At 35.1% G+C, this 18011-nt stretch overlaps 2 protein-coding genes across 4 annotated transcripts; one reads left to right on the top strand and one right to left on the bottom strand.

The window, feature by feature from the left end:
* Window positions 1-919: 919 nt before the first annotated feature.
* Window positions 920-15006, bottom strand: LOC123524989 (serum paraoxonase/arylesterase 1-like). Of its 3 annotated transcripts, none has more exons than XM_045303651.2 (10): window positions 14885-15006; window positions 6497-6637; window positions 5587-5657; window positions 4528-4583; window positions 4032-4185; window positions 3378-3498; window positions 2890-3090; window positions 2062-2143; window positions 1584-1712; window positions 920-1293 (listed from the first exon to the last, which is right to left on the bottom strand). In XM_045303651.2, exons 2-10 carry the CDS (start codon window positions 6559-6561, stop codon window positions 1117-1119), a joined length of 1056 nt encoding a protein of 351 aa, XP_045159586.2. In that variant the 5' UTR covers window positions 6562-6637; window positions 14885-15006; the 3' UTR covers window positions 920-1116. The 3 variants fall into 3 exon arrangements, with proteins under 3 accessions (XP_045159586.2, XP_053394250.1, XP_045159587.2); XM_053538275.1 differs by having other exon boundaries at window positions 14976-15006; XM_045303652.2 differs by lacking the exons at window positions 6497-6637; window positions 14885-15006 and having other exon boundaries at window positions 5576-5657.
* LOC128555571 (uncharacterized) lies at window positions 11071-13961 on the top strand. Its single transcript, XM_053538281.1, has 2 exons — window positions 11071-11374; window positions 11703-13961. The coding sequence occupies exons 1-2, from the start codon at window positions 11312-11314 to the stop codon at window positions 12018-12020; spliced, it is 381 nt and encodes a 126-aa protein (XP_053394256.1). The 5' UTR covers window positions 11071-11311; the 3' UTR covers window positions 12021-13961.
* Window positions 15007-18011: the final 3005 nt, after the last annotated feature.

The following is an 18011-nucleotide window of genomic DNA, read 5'->3' as shown; positions in this document are numbered from 1 at the left end:
AATCGCTTAAAGAACTTTCTATTTTTAGATCTAGCGGCCCCTAAAAGGGACCAAGTGCCTCCATTTGAACAAACTTTGGAGAGGACTTTAAAATGATGCTATAAGCCAAGTTTGATGAAAATCCATCGAGCAGTTCAAGAGAAGTTGTTTAAAGGTATTTTCATGTGAAGCCCTTTTGGCCCCTAAAAGGGGGCCCCATTTGAACAAAGTTAAGACAGGACCTTATAACAATACTACAGACCAAGTCTGATGAAGATCCATCAAGCTTTTCTTCAGATGAAGTCGTTTAAAGGTTTTTCTATTTTTAGCTCTAGCGGCCCATAAAGGGCCCAAGTACTCTCGATTGCACAAATTTTGGAGAGGACCTTAAAAGATGCTTCAGACCAAGTTTGATGAAGACCCATCAAGCGGTACACCAGAAGAAGTCGTTTAAAGGTATTTTCATGTTTAGTCCTTGCATCCCTAAAGGGGGCTAAGTATTCCCATTTGAAGAAAATATGGAAAGGACCATATAACAATGCTACAGACTAAGTTTTATGACACTCCAACAAACAGTTCATGCAAAGAAGTCATTTAAAGTTTTTTTTCTATTTCTAGCTCTGATAGTCCCTAAAAGGGGCCAAGGTGAACCATTTGAACAAACTTCATGAACTTCGGACCATCCATCAGCACAAATAGCTATCCCGGAACAAAGTTCCAAGTATATGTCTTTGAATGTTTAAATTTCCATTACATTTTATACAATGAATATCTTCATGTTTTATAGATATTATGTCCTTACGTCTATTTACAATGTAGAGACATTTTTGAAAAGATTTACGATTAGAAATTTGAAATTCTTACAAAAAAGAAACTCTCACTTTTCGAAACAGTGAAGTACGTTGATTTGATACGAATGGAAATAATCAACTAAAATGACTTAATAAAGTAATAAGATTTAATACATAAACAACACGCACATTTTACATTAAAGTAGTCCGAATGACAAAACACACAGTATTTCTTTTCACCTGTTTCAAATACATTAAATTTAGAACAAATAGTAAGAGGTTTCTATAATTGTCAGCTTCCAAAAGATCTCTATTCAGATTTTAAATTTCAACTTCAGGCAGAGATCTAGTTCGGTGTTAAGTAATTAACATCACAAACAACTGCTTGTTTTAAGACAGTTCCAATGACTAATTTCCCGGCGGCGTAAGTGGCTACTGATGATCCAGCGCAGTTTGTTCCGTCATCTTGATAAATAACTTCCATCTCTGAAATAGCGTTATCTTGAATCTTGACTCGGACCACCTGGATACATACAGATTAAAATGAATGTTTTCCTAACAGTAGATAAATACATGTATTTTTAACACACAGGGTTTGAATAGAAAGTATCGTACAGTTCAAACGTTCATGCATATAGTCGCATACTCGGATTTAATTCCTTTTTGTTGCCACAACATAAATATCCAAGTGAACCACACACAGGTTTCAGAGCATTTGCCTCAATGGTACTAATTATGGTTTTGTCAAATTTTACGACGATCGAAATAAAAGTAATGATTGCGTAAGCTTAGAGCTAAAATCTGGACACTTACCTGACTGGGGTGTAAAGAACCGTAGAACATGTCAACGAGTCTCCATGTGATTGGATGACACCCAATCCAGAGATCACCAGTATCCGGGTCAACTTCGATGTTGTCAATGCCAGTCCCCGTGTTCATGCTCTGTAATGAAAATGGATGCAATGACTATGGATTAATAAATCTGGTTAGATTTTGAAGTGGACTGTTGTCCATGAATGCTGTATCATCACGTTTTATTAGAATACCGTCATGCTTAGCGTATAGTAAAACTACGCTATTACATGTACACATTTCTTCTATTTTCAGAAGCATTTACATCGTTCAAATGCCTTTGGCAAATATGAATATAATTTATATAATATTTTATTTACAATATGATTCTGAATCAAATTGGTCTGTCATTATTACAGTAGGACTTCGAAATCTTACAAGAACTTGTCTTTACATTGCCACTGCATGTTAACTATAACAATATTAAATGTTACTTTACCCATATTTCAATAAGGCTGTTTGATGAATCTCTTTTGAAACCTCTTATTGTCTTTGTTCCCCATTCTGCGACATATACCACCCTTGAAAGAAACAGGCGTAGTTAAACAAGAAAAATAGAATTCGAAGATTCGTACATACTGTATCAACAATAAAGAAGTTATTTTCAAACCAACTTCAGCTTGCCGACAATAGCGGTCGTGAAGTTTGATTCAGTTTTCAGTCTCAATTATTTTCTGAACCTTTATTGGCTTTGACGTCTACCTCTAGTATTTGTAACGGCATTTAAACAACAGACTGGCTTTTTTTTTATTTGTCTAGATTTTTACATAGCTATAGATGGATGAGACTTTTGTGTGACTGGCTGACAGGCGGATGGACGCGGGTTAAACCACAAGTTCCCTCGTTAGGGACTCATAAACAGTACAACATAATTCATTCAGCTGCAACAAAACGTTCTTCAATCTTAATATATGCACGAGATGACTACGACATCCCAGTGTGTTTTCCTTCTAAAACACACGTATGACTAACCTGTTCAATATAGGACTGTCTAGTCATAGGTCACTAGAATTTATGGATAATCGTACGGTACCGTATAAATAGCTATTACTTTAGATTAATTTCTGAGAGAATTTCGTATTAGTCAGAAGACAGACCCCTCTTTAATTTTATTTGTTTTAAGTACGTTATGTGAAATAATGATCATACTAATAACCCATGATAAAATCTTGGAATCTGAAACACAAGTTCATAAGTATTATTTCTCTTTCTTTATGCCAAGACTCACTGAGGGTTTGTCATTCCTTACCCCAAGATATCAACTTACTTTTTATCTCGCGAGATGTTAATTCCATTAGGTATGTAGTATCCCGAGGCAACTTCTCGTGCTTTATGACCGTCGTAGTAAAAAACTCCACCTAATTTCAAACCACTTAGCATCTCCCAATTGTACCACATGAAATTGCGGAAATGAATGGACTTTGTGATGTAGAACTTATCCTTTCCGACGGCAACCAAGTCATTCATACTGTCGGTAAAATAACTACATTATTTATAATGAAATGTGACCGATAATTTCTATTTGAATATAGAAGGTATTTTGATCTTACATACAAACCGAAAATGTATTTAATGTCTTTTACATAATCTTTCAACAATCTTCCCCTTATCAAAATCCAGATACCTTTCATTGATGAATTTCAACAATCACATATAACGTTAAGCTATTATATTTTATTTAAAAATTTAGAAGACTGTGAAAAATGCATTGCTATTCATTGTATTTACTAATTATTATAAAGGAGAAAGTCCTACAGTTCAAACTTCGGGTCTGTTATTGTCCGTATGTATTTCAAAGTCAAAGATTTGAGAACCTCGAACACTTCTATTCGATCTTCTGGCTTTGGGTGACATATCACATACAGAAACAGCTGGTCTGTAATATTGTCAATTAATCAATATTAACTATAAAATAATATGAATAGTTTTCACACATTTTAAGCTATAATACATTACATTTAACAGAAAGTAATAAATGAAATATATATACTAATATAATAAAGTTTTTATTGGGTTTAACGTCGCACTGACGCAAGCAAAGGTCATATGTCGACTTTCCAGCTTTGAGGGTGGAGGAAGACCCCAGGTGGCCCTCCGTGCATTATATCATCACGGGTGGGCACATTGGTAGAACCACCGACCTCCCCTTAGCCAGCTGGGTGGCTTCCTCGCATGAAGAATTCAATGCCCTGAGTGAGGCTCGAACCCATATAGGTGAGGGGCAAGTGGTTGGAAGTCAGCGACCTCATTAAAACTAGTAATACAGTCAAAAAGAATAGATCACACAAGTATCACAATTAAATTCTACGTCCGAACGTACACATGATCGCCATGGTCACGGACAGCTTTTTTTAAATCTACTTCAGGCTGAAAAGGATTATGCTATATCTACCAAGAGAAAAACTAAACCTGTATCTGGATCCCGCCATGTTGTTATTCCATGAGGCCCCGAAAGAAAATCTGATCTTGTAGGAACATTTGTCATATTTAATGTTATCAACTTGTTATCATTGTTCAGGTCCAACGCCTTGATTTGTCCTGGTGGTCCGAAAAACGTCAAACCCTGTATATTCATTCGGAATATTAAAGGTGAACAAAAAGTTTAAACTCATGCTATGGGTTCAAATCATCTCAGTGATCAAGTTAGTTCATGAGAGAAAACTAATAAGCACATACTTAAAAGATCAGTGCCTGTCGCTGTTCGAAAGGAGAGCCTACGTAGTCACTTCTTACAGATCTGGGAAGTCCCCATTCTACTTTAGTCATTAATACAAGCTACCCCATAACTAGTAATATAAATTTATTGGTAACGAAAGATATTCAACAATTAACTGAAACTATGAATAAACTTTTCTGTCAGGCAGTTCTGTACCAACTCCGTGAAACATGCGCAAAATATAATTACCGTCGACATCAAAACAATGCCATTTCCAATATGTGTAGCATCCTCAGCCCCGCCCTCTGAAAATGCAAAACGTAGAAAGGTAGTGTTGAAAATCATTGATGTAATTCAAATAATATTTCCAGACTTTTTAAAATGTCTTTTTATTGCTACTTTTATATATAATTCTGTACAGCTGATGGTTTCCAAGTTTATTATTAAATTAAATTCTCAGTATGTACAAAGCATAAACATGAGATTCACATTCTAATAAATAACAATAATAATAAAGACACATGATCAATAGAGGACAACTCTTATTCAAAAAAGTGAAGGAATCATAATTGAGGTTGTATTCAAAATCAATACAGTAATTTATTACGTCTTATCAAATTAAGTAATTAAGATCCAACATTTGGTTCTAATTCTAGTGCCTCGTTACCTTTTCTATAATTAGAAGTTTTAATTACCTCATCATACATCATTAGCTAGGATTTTGATGGTACAACAACACTCACATTTGAGCGTCACTATGTTGCTCCTATGGACTACATGTATTATCATAAATTATTTAACTACTGTTACTTGGTTTTGAAACATCATCACACCCTCGTATGGCACATGTCTAGACATGAAACTTTAGCTACACACAGCGAAGTGAAGTAAGCATCGCAGTTTGTGTACTGTGTGCGTTAGAAGGAACGAAGGATCAGCTATTTGTAGCATAACTCTCCTTTGTGTTTATAGGACGAAGGATGGAATTATTTCTAAATAAGCAGCCAGTGCATATATATAAAGGTTTGTGTGATTTACTTTTAAAGGTATACTAGACACAATTTTCATATTTGAAAATATGAACAATTACTAAACATAAAAATGTGTATTACTTCATACTTTAATAATAAAGCTGAATATACATTTGTTAATGAATTTCTATATTCGAAGTAAACATCTACAGATACAATATTTAGGGAAAGATGGGCACGGAATTCTTTAAGATATAAAAAAGTCTTTTTTAAGATTTATTATTAGATATCCGAAATACTTCATTAATTATTTCGGTTCCACACACGTTTTTCTTACTCTGTATAACAGTTTTACAGGCGCCTGGTTTGATGTTAAACACCTGGTCCTTGTTCCAGTCCAGCCAATCTCTGAAATATATTGAGAATGCTACACAAGTAACTTGTTAGTGTGTCTGTGTGACAGAAGCAACGCACTACCATAAATATGACACGTAATTCCATTACATAGGTGTAGGAGCAGGGGGAGTAGGAGATGGCCTGCCTCTACCAACTTTGAGTTTTGGAGCTAATATATGTTTTGGCTACCTCAACCTTTGGACAAAGAACAATTGTTTTGCACAGAATTAAAGGGAAATGGCCAAAATTTGAGAGCATTTAGATGCAAGGAGTTCATGCAGTGCCTATCTTTTCTGGTTGTCAAAAAAATCTTTTGGGACAGTATATGGTACGTTGACCCCTCTGCCTATCCCCCCGCCCCCCTCCAGCCTACCTTTCTAGCCACTCCAACTTTGAAACTCGCTTCTAAGCATGTTAGTGTAATATAATACAAACAGTTACGGGATTTCCAGTCAAATGTATACATATCCATTTTTATCTCTAATGATAAATGTTGAATATTGCATTCTTTTCAAAATTCTGACGGTTTGAATTTTTTGATAATGTCTACATTCTCGGACGAAATTTTGTAGAAACATCGATAAAAGGAGTACCTAATATATATCCTTCCGGGGTATTTGAAAAAAGTGATACGATCAATTAATGTGTATGATAGTCAGTTCACCGATATAGAGTAATAATATTTCTAAGACCCTAAGGTCAACCTGGTGCATCTGCTAACTTCAAATACATTACAAACAATTTAAACTTGACCAAACGATCGATACCTGTACATAATTACTTTCAAATATATATGAAATTACTAACTGTTTCTTATTCTTACAAAATTAAGAGTAGTAAAATATACTTACCTGTAATTAAGAAAATATTTTAAGCCAAATCCAAACAGAGCGATTGTCACAACCTGACAGAACATGCTGAGGAAAGTTTTCTGATACTTTTTTCACACATTAACGTCTCCTTTCTCATAGCTTTTCAGATTTACACTGAAACTGAATACATACTTCTGTTGAGCATACCACAGCTGTCTATATATATACACTGTATGTATCTTAGATTTTATGTTGTTTGATCATGAACACTATCTTTAAGGACAAATGATACAGAGGATATGTTTGTTTCAAAGACCTTGAATAGAGTGAAAATCAGACGAGTGACGCAGCCACGAGTGAAAAAAAAAAGTTTAGTGTTCACAAATGGAAGATATTTCGATCTTACATGCAAAACATACAAAATTAGTTCAATTTCATGAATTTCGCATGGTTTTATTGAATCATATCAGTTTACCTGCACAACGTCAAGGGTATTTGGCAACGTCATACACAAAATCATGACGTCATAATTTTAATGCTGGAAAAACGTAAAATAACGTAATTCTTTGAGATTTTTGAATTTCATTAACCATATTGTACATTGGAACGCATAACTTTATACTGAAGAACAAATATCTACCGTACACCGGACTTAATTAAAATTTCCACTACTGTCCCGACAAAGTTTAAGTAAAATAATGAAAAGATCAGGACATTCTTAAAACATCTACAGGATATACTGCCATACGTATGTTGAACCGTAAATTTTACAGAAACGAATTCTTCACACGTGAGAAAAATTCATGCGAATTCTTCATGTGTGAATAATTCGTTTCTGTGAAATTTACGGTTCAACATACGTACATTTAGGCACTTTAAAATCTCTATTACTATCTTATTGGTAGATCGCCGGATTTTAAGGAGAATTTAAATTTCCATCGTCATTTGTTGAATATATAAATAAATAAAAGTACCTTGGTAATTCATGCTTTCTCAGAATGTTTTAGACATTGGTTATGTTTGGCGAGTAGCAAATAAGCACAATACGTAGCTTTGTCATTGTATTAATTAAGTAACATTCTGATGGGACTTTATCATATTTTGCATTTCATCGTTAAATAAGTTCATTTGATAAAAAATAGCCAAAACAAATTCTAAACAAGATCTACATTTCCGTTATCAAAATTATAACGTTTAGTTATGGTGGCAAGTCCACATGTTGCTTAGTAATATTACATATTTTTATTATACATTCTAATATGCCTTTGTCTGTTAAAACACTCTTACGCTAGAATGACGTCACGTTAACGTGCGGCGACGTCAATGTTTTTGTTGCGATCAAGAAAGAGCGCTTATATATTTTATCTACTATTTTAGAATAAGGGCATATTAGAATCGAAATAATTTATAGCAAGACCGTGTTTTAACACTATTTGTAGACTCGGGCGGTAATACGTCATACAAATAATTGACTTGAAGTCAGCGGCCTTAAGCACTAGGCCAAGTAGGCCCCTAATTATTGAAGACTATTTACTTATTTGTTTTATTATAAATGTAACGGACTGAATATTTATGTAGAAATCGTAACAGCTGGATTCGAATCCCGGCCCACGCCGGATGTCCTTAAAAAGCATGAGGGTAGAACCTACAAAAAGACCCGATGATTATAATTTATTATGATTTAGCCTAATGTCAATATTAAAGCTACAGTTACACATACGGATATGTCCGTGCGTTGAGGTACGGTGCAGATGGGGATTGGTCTGTGTGTGTTTGGGTGGGGGGGGGGGGGGGGGGGGGGGGGGTAGGGCACGGATACGTACGGAGCAGTACGTCTTAGTACGGGAAAAATGGTGAGAAACGGGGAACAAAAAGATACAGACGCGAATAAGTACGGATAGGTACGGCGTACTACGTTGAACTACGTTTTACTGCGCCTGGCAACTTGCACAGCGCGTGGACGGGTCTGCGGTGAACTACGTTGTACTACGCTTAAATACGGGCAGCCTCGGATAACTACGTTCAGCTACGGATCAATACGCATGACTACGTTCGTATTAAAGTTTAGTAACGGGTCGGTAAGTTTCATATAAATAGGCCATGTGTAGCCAGTGTTTTCATTACGATTATCTTTGACATCATGTCAAACTACGGCAAGGTACGTTTCAGTACGGATAACTATGTTTAGTACGTTTAACTATGGATGAATAAGTTTCAACCATTTGGACTAAAGTCACGCTCAAATGGCTACGGATCGCTCAAACTTTTGTGCATGTTCAAAAGTTGGAGAAACTTGCAAGTTTGGGATAAGTCTTGAGTACGTTTTGACCAAGTGTTGGTACGGATTGATACGGATTACTACTTTGAGGTACGGCTCAGGTACGGGTCGATACGGATTACTACGTTTCCATCCGTGGCTAGACGTAGCTATCCGCGCCGTATGTGTGATTAGGGTATCAAGGAAAAGAAAAATATTTAAACAGTCGAGTTAATTAAAAAATACAATGAAATCCTGATGCATCGCCCGAGCTCCCAGCCCCCGAGATACGCGTACAAGACCATGTGTAAGACCTTTTCCCGCTTAATCACTGTGACAGTAGTACAGATGTCATTGGTCGTAACACTTCAGAACCGAACCTAACAAGTGTTCTGAAATGACCGTAATTGAAGATACCAATAAATTCTATTGTCACAAAAAAGATAAAATTGGACTTTGCCCGTGCGCGATTAAATAAAATTAAGTAACTGGATGTGAATGGACTTGACAAACTAGATTCCTCGAGATAAAAATCGATCTATGACGCATCTATATAGACGTTCAAAATCATTTACACAAACTTGTTTTACTCCAAGTATATATTTACAATCAACAAAATATCATGTTTCAGAGCTCCAGATAAGCTGCGTATTTGCGTATTTACGCAATTAAAGTTGCAGAAAACCCAATTGAACTTATATAGTGTGCGTACCGAAACGCAATTAAAATTCCGAATACCCAATTCATAAAAAGTCGCTTGCGTATCGTATTTTCCGTATTACAGAACGGGTACGAGATTTTAACGCTGGAGAACAGACTGGTTATAGGAATAAGGTCAGTAATTCGGTCGAAAATGTGCTTCCGTGGTGTAGTCGAAAGAAGTCCATAATAAATAGATCCTAATTTTCCCATTTTCTGCGCAAATTCGTGTAGAACGAGTGCTTTTACCACACTTTTTCGCTACTAGAATACATTCTGCATGAAATGGGACGGTTTTCATGTTCATACAACCCACATGGCAAGTTTTGCAGATCGAAACCGGAAGTAGGTGTTTATTGCGCGGAGGAGAGCAAATATGCGCCATTTTCAGGGTAGCAGACCACAACTGACTGGCATTTCACTAGGAACTATTCAACCCCCTATTTTCTTTTCATTTTTTCGTTAGTTTGTGATAGAACTTTCATGAAAAATTGGTGTAGGAAAAAGTGATGTTCTCTAAAGGTACGTAAAGACGACATGAAGTTGTGGTTTTTTATATGGAACAAAGAAGGATTTGAATTACTGACCTTTAACCTATAAGAGCTGAAATAAGACTATTCTCGAGACACATCGCAATTAGTCTTTATAGCCATAAATCGGTTGTATATGATATAAAATAGTGTTTCCAGTGCAAAATAATAATGAAATTTGAAACTTTTTGAATTTTGACCTTATTTTATGTATATGCGCCTATTTAAGCAGCGATTTCTGGGATTAAAAAGCCAATACTTTGTCTCCAGAATGTCAGAAAATGCACAAAATGCATCCTTCTGGGTCTTATTCATGACGGAATGAATGATATTTCAGAATCCCAGTGAAAAATGATGCAAAAGAGTGAAACTTTTAACAAAATATACAATAAAAGGTCCATAAGGCCAAAATTTAGCCCTGTAAATGGGTAGGGGGTGGCTTCTATAAAATGTCTATATTTCTCTAAAATCTCGAAATTTCACAATGAAACTTGGCAATATGTTTGGTATTACATCTTTCTTGGAAATAGAGATGAAAATTGTGTGAAATTTGATAAGAAACATTTCTTATAGGAATAAGGTCAGTAATTCGGTCGAAAATGTGCTTCCGTGGTGTAGTCGAAAGAAGTCCATAATAAATAGATCCTAATTTTCCCATTTTCTGCGCAAATTCGTGTAGAACGAGTGCTTTTATCACACTTTTTCGCTACTAGAATACATTCTGCATGAAATGGGACGGTTTTCATGTTCATACAACCCACATGGCAAGTTTTGCAGATCGAAACCGGAAGTAGGTGTTTATTGCGCGGAGGAGAGCAAATATGCGCCATTTTCAGGGTAGCAGACCACAACTGACTGGCATTTCACTAGGAACTATTCAACCCCCTATTTTCTTTTCATTTTTTCGTTAGTTTGTGATAGAACTTTCATGAAAAATTGGTGTAGGAAAAAGTGATGTTCTCTAAAGGTACGTAAAGACGACATGAAGTTGTGGTTTTTTATATGGAACAAAGAAGGATTTGAATTACTGACCTTTAACCTATACGTTACCGCGGCACAGGTCGCTGTTTATCGGAAAAATTACAGGACCATTCAATCGGCTAATTGGTGTTACTCGGACACTTTGAAATTGTGTAAAAATGGCAACTTCTAGCAAAAGAGGTCGCAGAAAAACCGTTGTGGCTGAACAAAAAAACAAAATCGAGGGATATTTTACTGCTAAACACAGAAAGCTATCTGTATTAGACGATATAATTTCACCTATGCTTGAGGAGATCTTACATGAGAGTGAATGTTTCGGCGAACATATAGTTCGGGACATTGTCGACGAGTTGGTTACTGACTGCATAAAAATTGAAAAAAAGCACGATGGGACGAAAGTCACACAAAAAAACACTGAATGACTGGTGCAGAAAATATCCTTGGTTAAAGGTACACATAATCAGAACTATATATTAAAATAAACAATGTTTACATTGCTTACAGTACAGGCATGAAGAAAAACAATTTTGAGATGTGTAGTCTGTGGAAAATGCAAAATATTATCCAGAAATGAGTGGGTAACATGTCATGTCATACTCGGCCAGTCTGCCAGTTATGTATTATTTATTATTATTTATATATTATTGCAAAGATTTATAAAATTAGCAATACAGAACAAAGAACATGGGCTAAGGAAATTGTGCATGCATTTTTCTGTATGTTAGTGCATTAACATTGTCAATTAAATTAAAAAGTTTTATTTTTTTTATTTCAATAGGTTTTGGAAGGTGATGATGGTACACCAATGAAACTGAAGTGTGAATCATGTTGCTCAATGAAGACCAAATTGAAGCTGACGAGTGTCTGGGCTTTTGATGGCACACCTAGTATACAGATGTCAAGTATAACTAGACATAATGACAGTGCTGAACATAAAAATGTTTGTCTTAACCTGGAAAAGGAGAACATAACTGAAATGGTATCTAATGATGAAAGTGAAGATGAAGTTGTTATTAACCAAGAAGACAGAATTGTGTTTAATACAGTATATTTTGCTGCCAAGTCTGAACTTTCATACTTTCATCTGAAACTGTAAATGGTTTGTTAGAGTTAGAGAAAATTAATGGCATTGATGTTAAATACACACATCTAAGCTGGGATACTGTAACTGACATGCAGGAAAGCATATCCCGTACCTTAACCAGTAAGTTAGTGAATGAAATAAAAGAATCTAATGTATTTGCATTGATGTTGGATGAGAGTACAGATGTGACTGTTGAAAAGCGACTTAGTGTTTGTGTTAGGTATATAAAAGCAGGACTGCCTCAGACTCACATGTTATGTAATGTACCACTTGATGATGGTTGTGCTCATACTGTAGTCAATGCTGTTGTGTATGAATGTGATAAACTTGGTCTTGACTTATCAAAGTGTACTTCCTTGGCAGCAGATGGTGCAGCTGTAATGGTTGGCAAAAAAATGGGAGTTGGTGTACAGATGCAAAGTAAATATAGCCCATATATCATTCAGACACACTGTCTAGCACACAGGCTGAATTTGGCATGCACAGATTCGATGAAAAAAAATGAGTATCTTAAAAAATTTAGAGATAAGTTTAATGCTTTATATCACTTTATAAGTGCCTCAAGTGTTAGAACACTCACACTTAAAAAAATTCAGAATTTATTGGAGGAGCCAGATATTTCAATTAAAGAGCCTTAATCAATCAGATGGCTTGGGTTAAGAAATGCTGTTTCTGCTGTATATGAATCTTATGGGTCTGTCCTTGCTACATTGTCAAAATTTGCTGCAGACAAAAATCCAGTAGCAAAGGGTTTATACAAGCATTTTTGTTCATATAAAGTTGCATTACTCATTGCTTTTGTGCTTGATGTTCACAATGAATTAGCTGTTCTAAGTAGTACACTGCAAAAGAAAAACCTGTTGTTTAGTGAGGTTGTACCATTAATTGAAGGAACATTAGCTAAACTTGGGACATTAGAAACAGAAGATGGAACATGTTTAACAGAAATGAAGGCAGAAATACAAGAGAAGGATGATGGTGTTTTCTTCGGTGAAGAAAAGCTAACTTCCCATGCTAACATGAAAAGTGAGTTTGAAAACATCAGAAAAGATTATGTAAAAAACATCAGGAAAAAAATGAAGGAAAGGCTGAAAATGAGAGACGGTGAGATATTAGATGATTTTAGCAAAGTGTTTGAGCCAGCCATTGTCAATATGAGTAGTCAAGATGAATGCAATCAGGCAGTTGAACATTTAGCTTCTTTTTATGGCTATGAGAAAAATGTAAAGCTTGTCAGTGGAAATTTACTAGAAGGTCCTGAAGAAGAAGTTAAAGTTGTTCAGCCCTTACTGGATCCTGATAAGATAAAAGATGAATGGATAAGGTTGCAGGGTATGATGAGAGGAACATATGCAAACCAGAACACTATGAAAATATGTAAAAGAGTAATGCTTGTCCACCATGATATCATGCCTAATTGTGCAAAACTGGCAGAAATAGCTATGTGTTTTCAATTAACAAGTGTTGAATGTGAGCGCAGTTTCAGCACACAGAACAGGTTAAAAAATAAACTAAGAGCATCTCTTAAATCTGAGAAGCTGAATTCTTTAATGCTAATCTGTATGTTGGGACCTCCAATATCTATATTTGATGCAAAGCCAGCTATTACTCACTGGATGAAAAGGAAAAAAAGAAGGAAGGGCAGACTATTCACTGAATACAAACCAAGAGTGAAAAAACAAAAACTGTCTTAAAAATCATTGAACATTACTGTGTGTAGCAGCAGTCCAAATTTATGGCTGCAGTATGACTTAGTAAAAAACCATTGTGTCTAAATTTTACTCTCTTAAATTTGCTGGAACATTACAAAATTTAGAACAGTACAGTGTTATGATTGCAAGATGCTGATTATCACTTTTATTTTTTTAAAGGTAGTAGTCAATGATACTGTTTTACATATAATCACATTTCATGCCAATTTTAAATACATTTTTGTATTAAACATTAAAGTTCTTCTATGTAGTTAGTTAAACCTGATTAATGATATATACTGTATGAAGCATGTTTCATCCAGTGTACAGTGTAAGTCACAAGAAAAAAATAACTGATTGTGCGAGATTTGCGAAATACCCAATTAGTTTTAGCAAATACCCAATTACTTCTGAAAAGGCTGGGTAATGATAATTTTTTTACCCAATTCAGATTTCCAATACCCAATTCAGACAAAAAGTGATGGGTAAATACCCAATTGCACCAAAAGCTTATCTGGAGCTCTGTGTTTGTAGGCCTACAGTAAAATTGAAAATCACAAATTTTCTGTTACCTGTTAAAATGGTTTCTTAAAATTTGTAAATTTTGTTTATTCAAGTAAATCGAGCACAAATACATTGAATATGGTAATGTTAATGCACTTTTCAATGCATCCTATATAATTGGCAAGTGCTAATAGTAACTATCTAACTTTGTGCTGTAAATTTTAGTATGTTTTAACTTTCAACGATTTATAGTCAATAGTCAGGAACTATGTATTTTCTATTATTTTCTCTGGCTATACACACCATTCCCCCCCCCCCCCCACCAAACGGCTCCAAAGTCTCTCTGTGAAAATAAGTAAAACTCAAAGAAATAGCCGGAAACTGCAACAAAAAATGCCACGAGTTATGTGTCAAAATCTAGGACATGAATTTAATACCCGTCAGATTCACGTTCATACGTTCTATGACAATAAGTATGCATTTATTCGATCTCCTATTAAATGCTAACCGATAAGGTAGTGGTTGCTGCTGTTTGACCAGAAGAACACGATTTGCCTATCCCAACCTATATCAAAATTACCATCCTATATTTTGACCTATTTGAAGGCTAAGGGATATAACGTTACTATTATGATAATCAAAAGCATAAATATGATTGCCTAATGACTTAAAATACATTACCTAATACTGTTATAATGTAGAGAAATGTTATCAAATTATTTTGTCAGTCTATTCATCCATCAATCATGCATGTAAATCCTATATTCATCACCATCAGTCCCCCGTTAAATGGCGAATTCTACATAAAGGGAAACAACTATGAAACAAAAATATTGTATCATAACCATCCCGAGCAATATAACACAGGTTTTTATTAAGTCTGAATAAAAATCGCTGTTCAATAAAATAAGTGGTTAGAGAATACGTAATATTGATCATCTTCCTTTTTCATAGACATTTAAACAAGCACCTGCACGATGAACCGTGGTACATTACATAATTAACCACATGAAGAGCTTGATTGTTTTCATTCTTACATGTTCGCCGAATTCGTTTGATAAAAATAATGCTGGACTTCCTTTATCCAAGTTGTAATGAACCGGACATTATGCGGCAATTTTGACGTCATAATTAAAGTCAAAATGCTCTCTTACTGGTCAGCACGCCAACCAATGTTTAGCGCAGAATATTCATACCTTGGCTATTGGCAATCAAATCAAGCAATTCTAGAAAAAGTATTATTCATCAAGCTGATAATGTGATTACAGAAAAACAGAAGTTTGATACGTCTCAACAGTATTTAATTTAATTCGAATTAAATGATCCATCTTTTGTCAATAGAACCAGAAACCACTAAAATTAGATAATGCTGATAAAATAGGCATTGGTGGACAGGAGTAGCCGTTAACATTACCTATTTTGCCTGCACTGACTTTAAAATGAAAAAAAAAAACAAACAAAAAAAAAAACCTGCTGCGGAAAAACTGAAAATGTCCTCTGAAAAGGATAAAATATGCACTTCGTTAATTTCGAGATTCTTACTCAAAATTTCGACGTACTAACCTAAAATTTCGTGATTTATAAATAGAAATTTCCGCTTAAGTAACCCAAACTTTCGTGTTTTGCAAATTATGTTTCGTGTAGTTTTAATCCTTTGTTTTGTTCGACTGCCTGTGTGTTCGTATCAGCTCCTACTGCACCAATTGACAACTTTGGTCCAATGGCCAGACTCTATAACATATCTGACTTGATACTTCTCTCCCATGGATTACATAACGTCATGGAGACTGGCCATTGGACTTTAATATAAACATAAGGGACAGAGTTTTACCAAGAAACTTACATTTCGCATTTAAGCATTACATTTCGCATTTAAGCATTACTTGCTTATTAAATGTAATTTTCGCAGTTTTACTTAATACATTTCTAAATCAAGTCAACATATTGTATCGCAAATTGTGTTGTATATGGATGTATGTGAATTTAGCCAGAGCAATCAGAACAGCCAGAGTAGCCAGAAACCAACCCTAACCTTAACCCTAACCATGGCTACTTCGGCTACTCTGGCTAAGTTCATGCAAATTGTACAAGGAGATGTTTAATTTGTATTGAATTTTCATTTGTTATTGTTCTTCTTGTATGTAATATACCAACTCACGAGATTTGTTAAGCAATGAACAGTGCAACTTTGATTTATCAATTCAACTTGTATTCTCGTCTATTATGGTCAAATTAATTCTTATACTGTCTGGTGATGTAGAAGAAAATCCCGGACCAGGTAGTACAGAATGCCTCACAATTTTCCATTTAAATATACGCAGTATTCAAAATAAAATGAAATACGTTAAGGACACATTTTCAGACTTTAGCAACAGTATTGTATGTTTCACAGAAACTCATTTATCTTTTGATGTAGATGACGATACTTTGATGGTTTTGATACGGTTTTTCGTAAAGACAAAAGTGCGCACTCCGGCGGGCTTTTAATGTATACCTTATCTTCACTTCGGCCAAAGCAATTTGCACGCTATACAGACTACCAAATTCACTTGCTGATTTCTGGGATAGAATTAATACTTGTCTAGAAAAAGCGGCCGAAATAAATAGTAACATTATAACGGTAGAAGATGTAAATGGAACTATAAAAGGCGAATTTTTAGTTATTTAATACTCTTATAAGAAATGACTGGTCTTTTTAAATCAAGGTAGCTTAGAGAGCGCGGCTGATTCGTTTGTTGAAATATACATAGTAACAGTCCATCCCAATGACAAACAATGAAATTCTTCTGAAATTCGAAAAACTTCACAACAACGTCAACGTGATCAACAGAAACGTATAGCAATAAAACCAGAGGAATAACACCGTACACTGCTGTCTGGCATGACTCCTGACTAGAATATATGAGTGGCTGTCCACCTCCTACCTGCAATTTTAGTCGATTCCAATTCAAAATTATATATGCATTAATTTGTGGGTTTCCTCTCAGTAGGAAAAGGTCCATGTCTTAAGTAAGATTGTGTAGACTTAACTGGACCATTACAGGTTTTGCATTTTAACATTTATTTTCAGCGAGGGGAACACTTTACTTTTAATCTGAAGACACCTGCTACGTCTAAACGCTTCATGCCTGTTAGTGAAGCTGTCATTTATATATTGTTTTTTCTTCAATTGCCGCAAAAGTCTGAATTTTGACTTCATAAACTACATTAACGATTTTATAATTTACAATATCTTTGAACAAAATCAATTCAATGTCAAGTAATAATAATAATAATTATGATGACATTTGATATCCGGTGTAAGACAGGGATACGAAACAGCACAAACGTTCGGCACCACATTCCAAGGTATCCCGTGGTTTTGGAAAAACCTGTCATACAAAGACAGGCATGTAAGACCTGTACTCGAGTTTTCGGTGTTTCCACCGATGCTGGACAAACCGTTTTACCCGGATGTAAGAGTACTCTAGAAAATATATACTGTAAACAAAGGCATTTATTCTGTCACTCATGACGTAATTTTTCAAATAATGTTTTTAGGAATAAACGTTTATATTCATTCATTGATATTTGCAGTAAGTTTGTACAGAATCTTTCTTTCGAGTTGTAGGTGCGGACGGGGTCATCTTGCGTGTGGGTGACTATTTATGCGGTACCTCAACATAGCCTCATTACCTCCTACACAGTGGTCCTTCAGCCGGAAAGTCCGGTTTGCACATTCATCCGTACAATTGTTACAATATCATCTGTAAGATATTTTTACAGAAATTCTTCTTTAAACTTCTTATTATCAGGACTTTCATACTGC

The sequence above is a fragment of the Mercenaria mercenaria genome, chromosome 3 (genome assembly GCF_021730395.1).
Source record: "Mercenaria mercenaria strain notata chromosome 3, MADL_Memer_1, whole genome shotgun sequence".
In the NCBI taxonomy this organism is placed as follows: Eukaryota; Metazoa; Mollusca; class Bivalvia; order Venerida; family Veneridae; genus Mercenaria; species Mercenaria mercenaria.
Note: the sequence above shows the minus strand (reverse complement) of the source record. Positions and strands in the feature narration are given on the sequence as shown.

Bases quoted from the DNA above. Each gene is read 5' to 3' on its own strand.
- LOC123524989 (XM_045303651.2), bottom strand. From the start codon at position 6,561: ATGTTCTGTCAGGTTGTGACAATCGCTCTGTTTGGATTTGGCTTAAAA. The intron at 5,658-6,496 runs GTAAGTATATTT...AATATATTTCAG, and splicing joins AAATATTTTCTTAATTACAG to AGATTGGCTGGACTGGAACA. The intron at 1,713-2,061 runs GTAAAGTAACAT...TTTTCATTACAG, and splicing joins ACAGCCTTATTGAAATATGG to AGCATGAACACGGGGACTGG.
- LOC128555571 (XM_053538281.1), top strand. From the start codon at position 11,312: ATGGGACGAAAGTCACACAAAAAAACACTGAATGACTGGTGCAGAAAA. The intron at 11,375-11,702 runs GTACACATAATC...TTATTTCAATAG, and splicing joins GAAAATATCCTTGGTTAAAG to GTTTTGGAAGGTGATGATGG.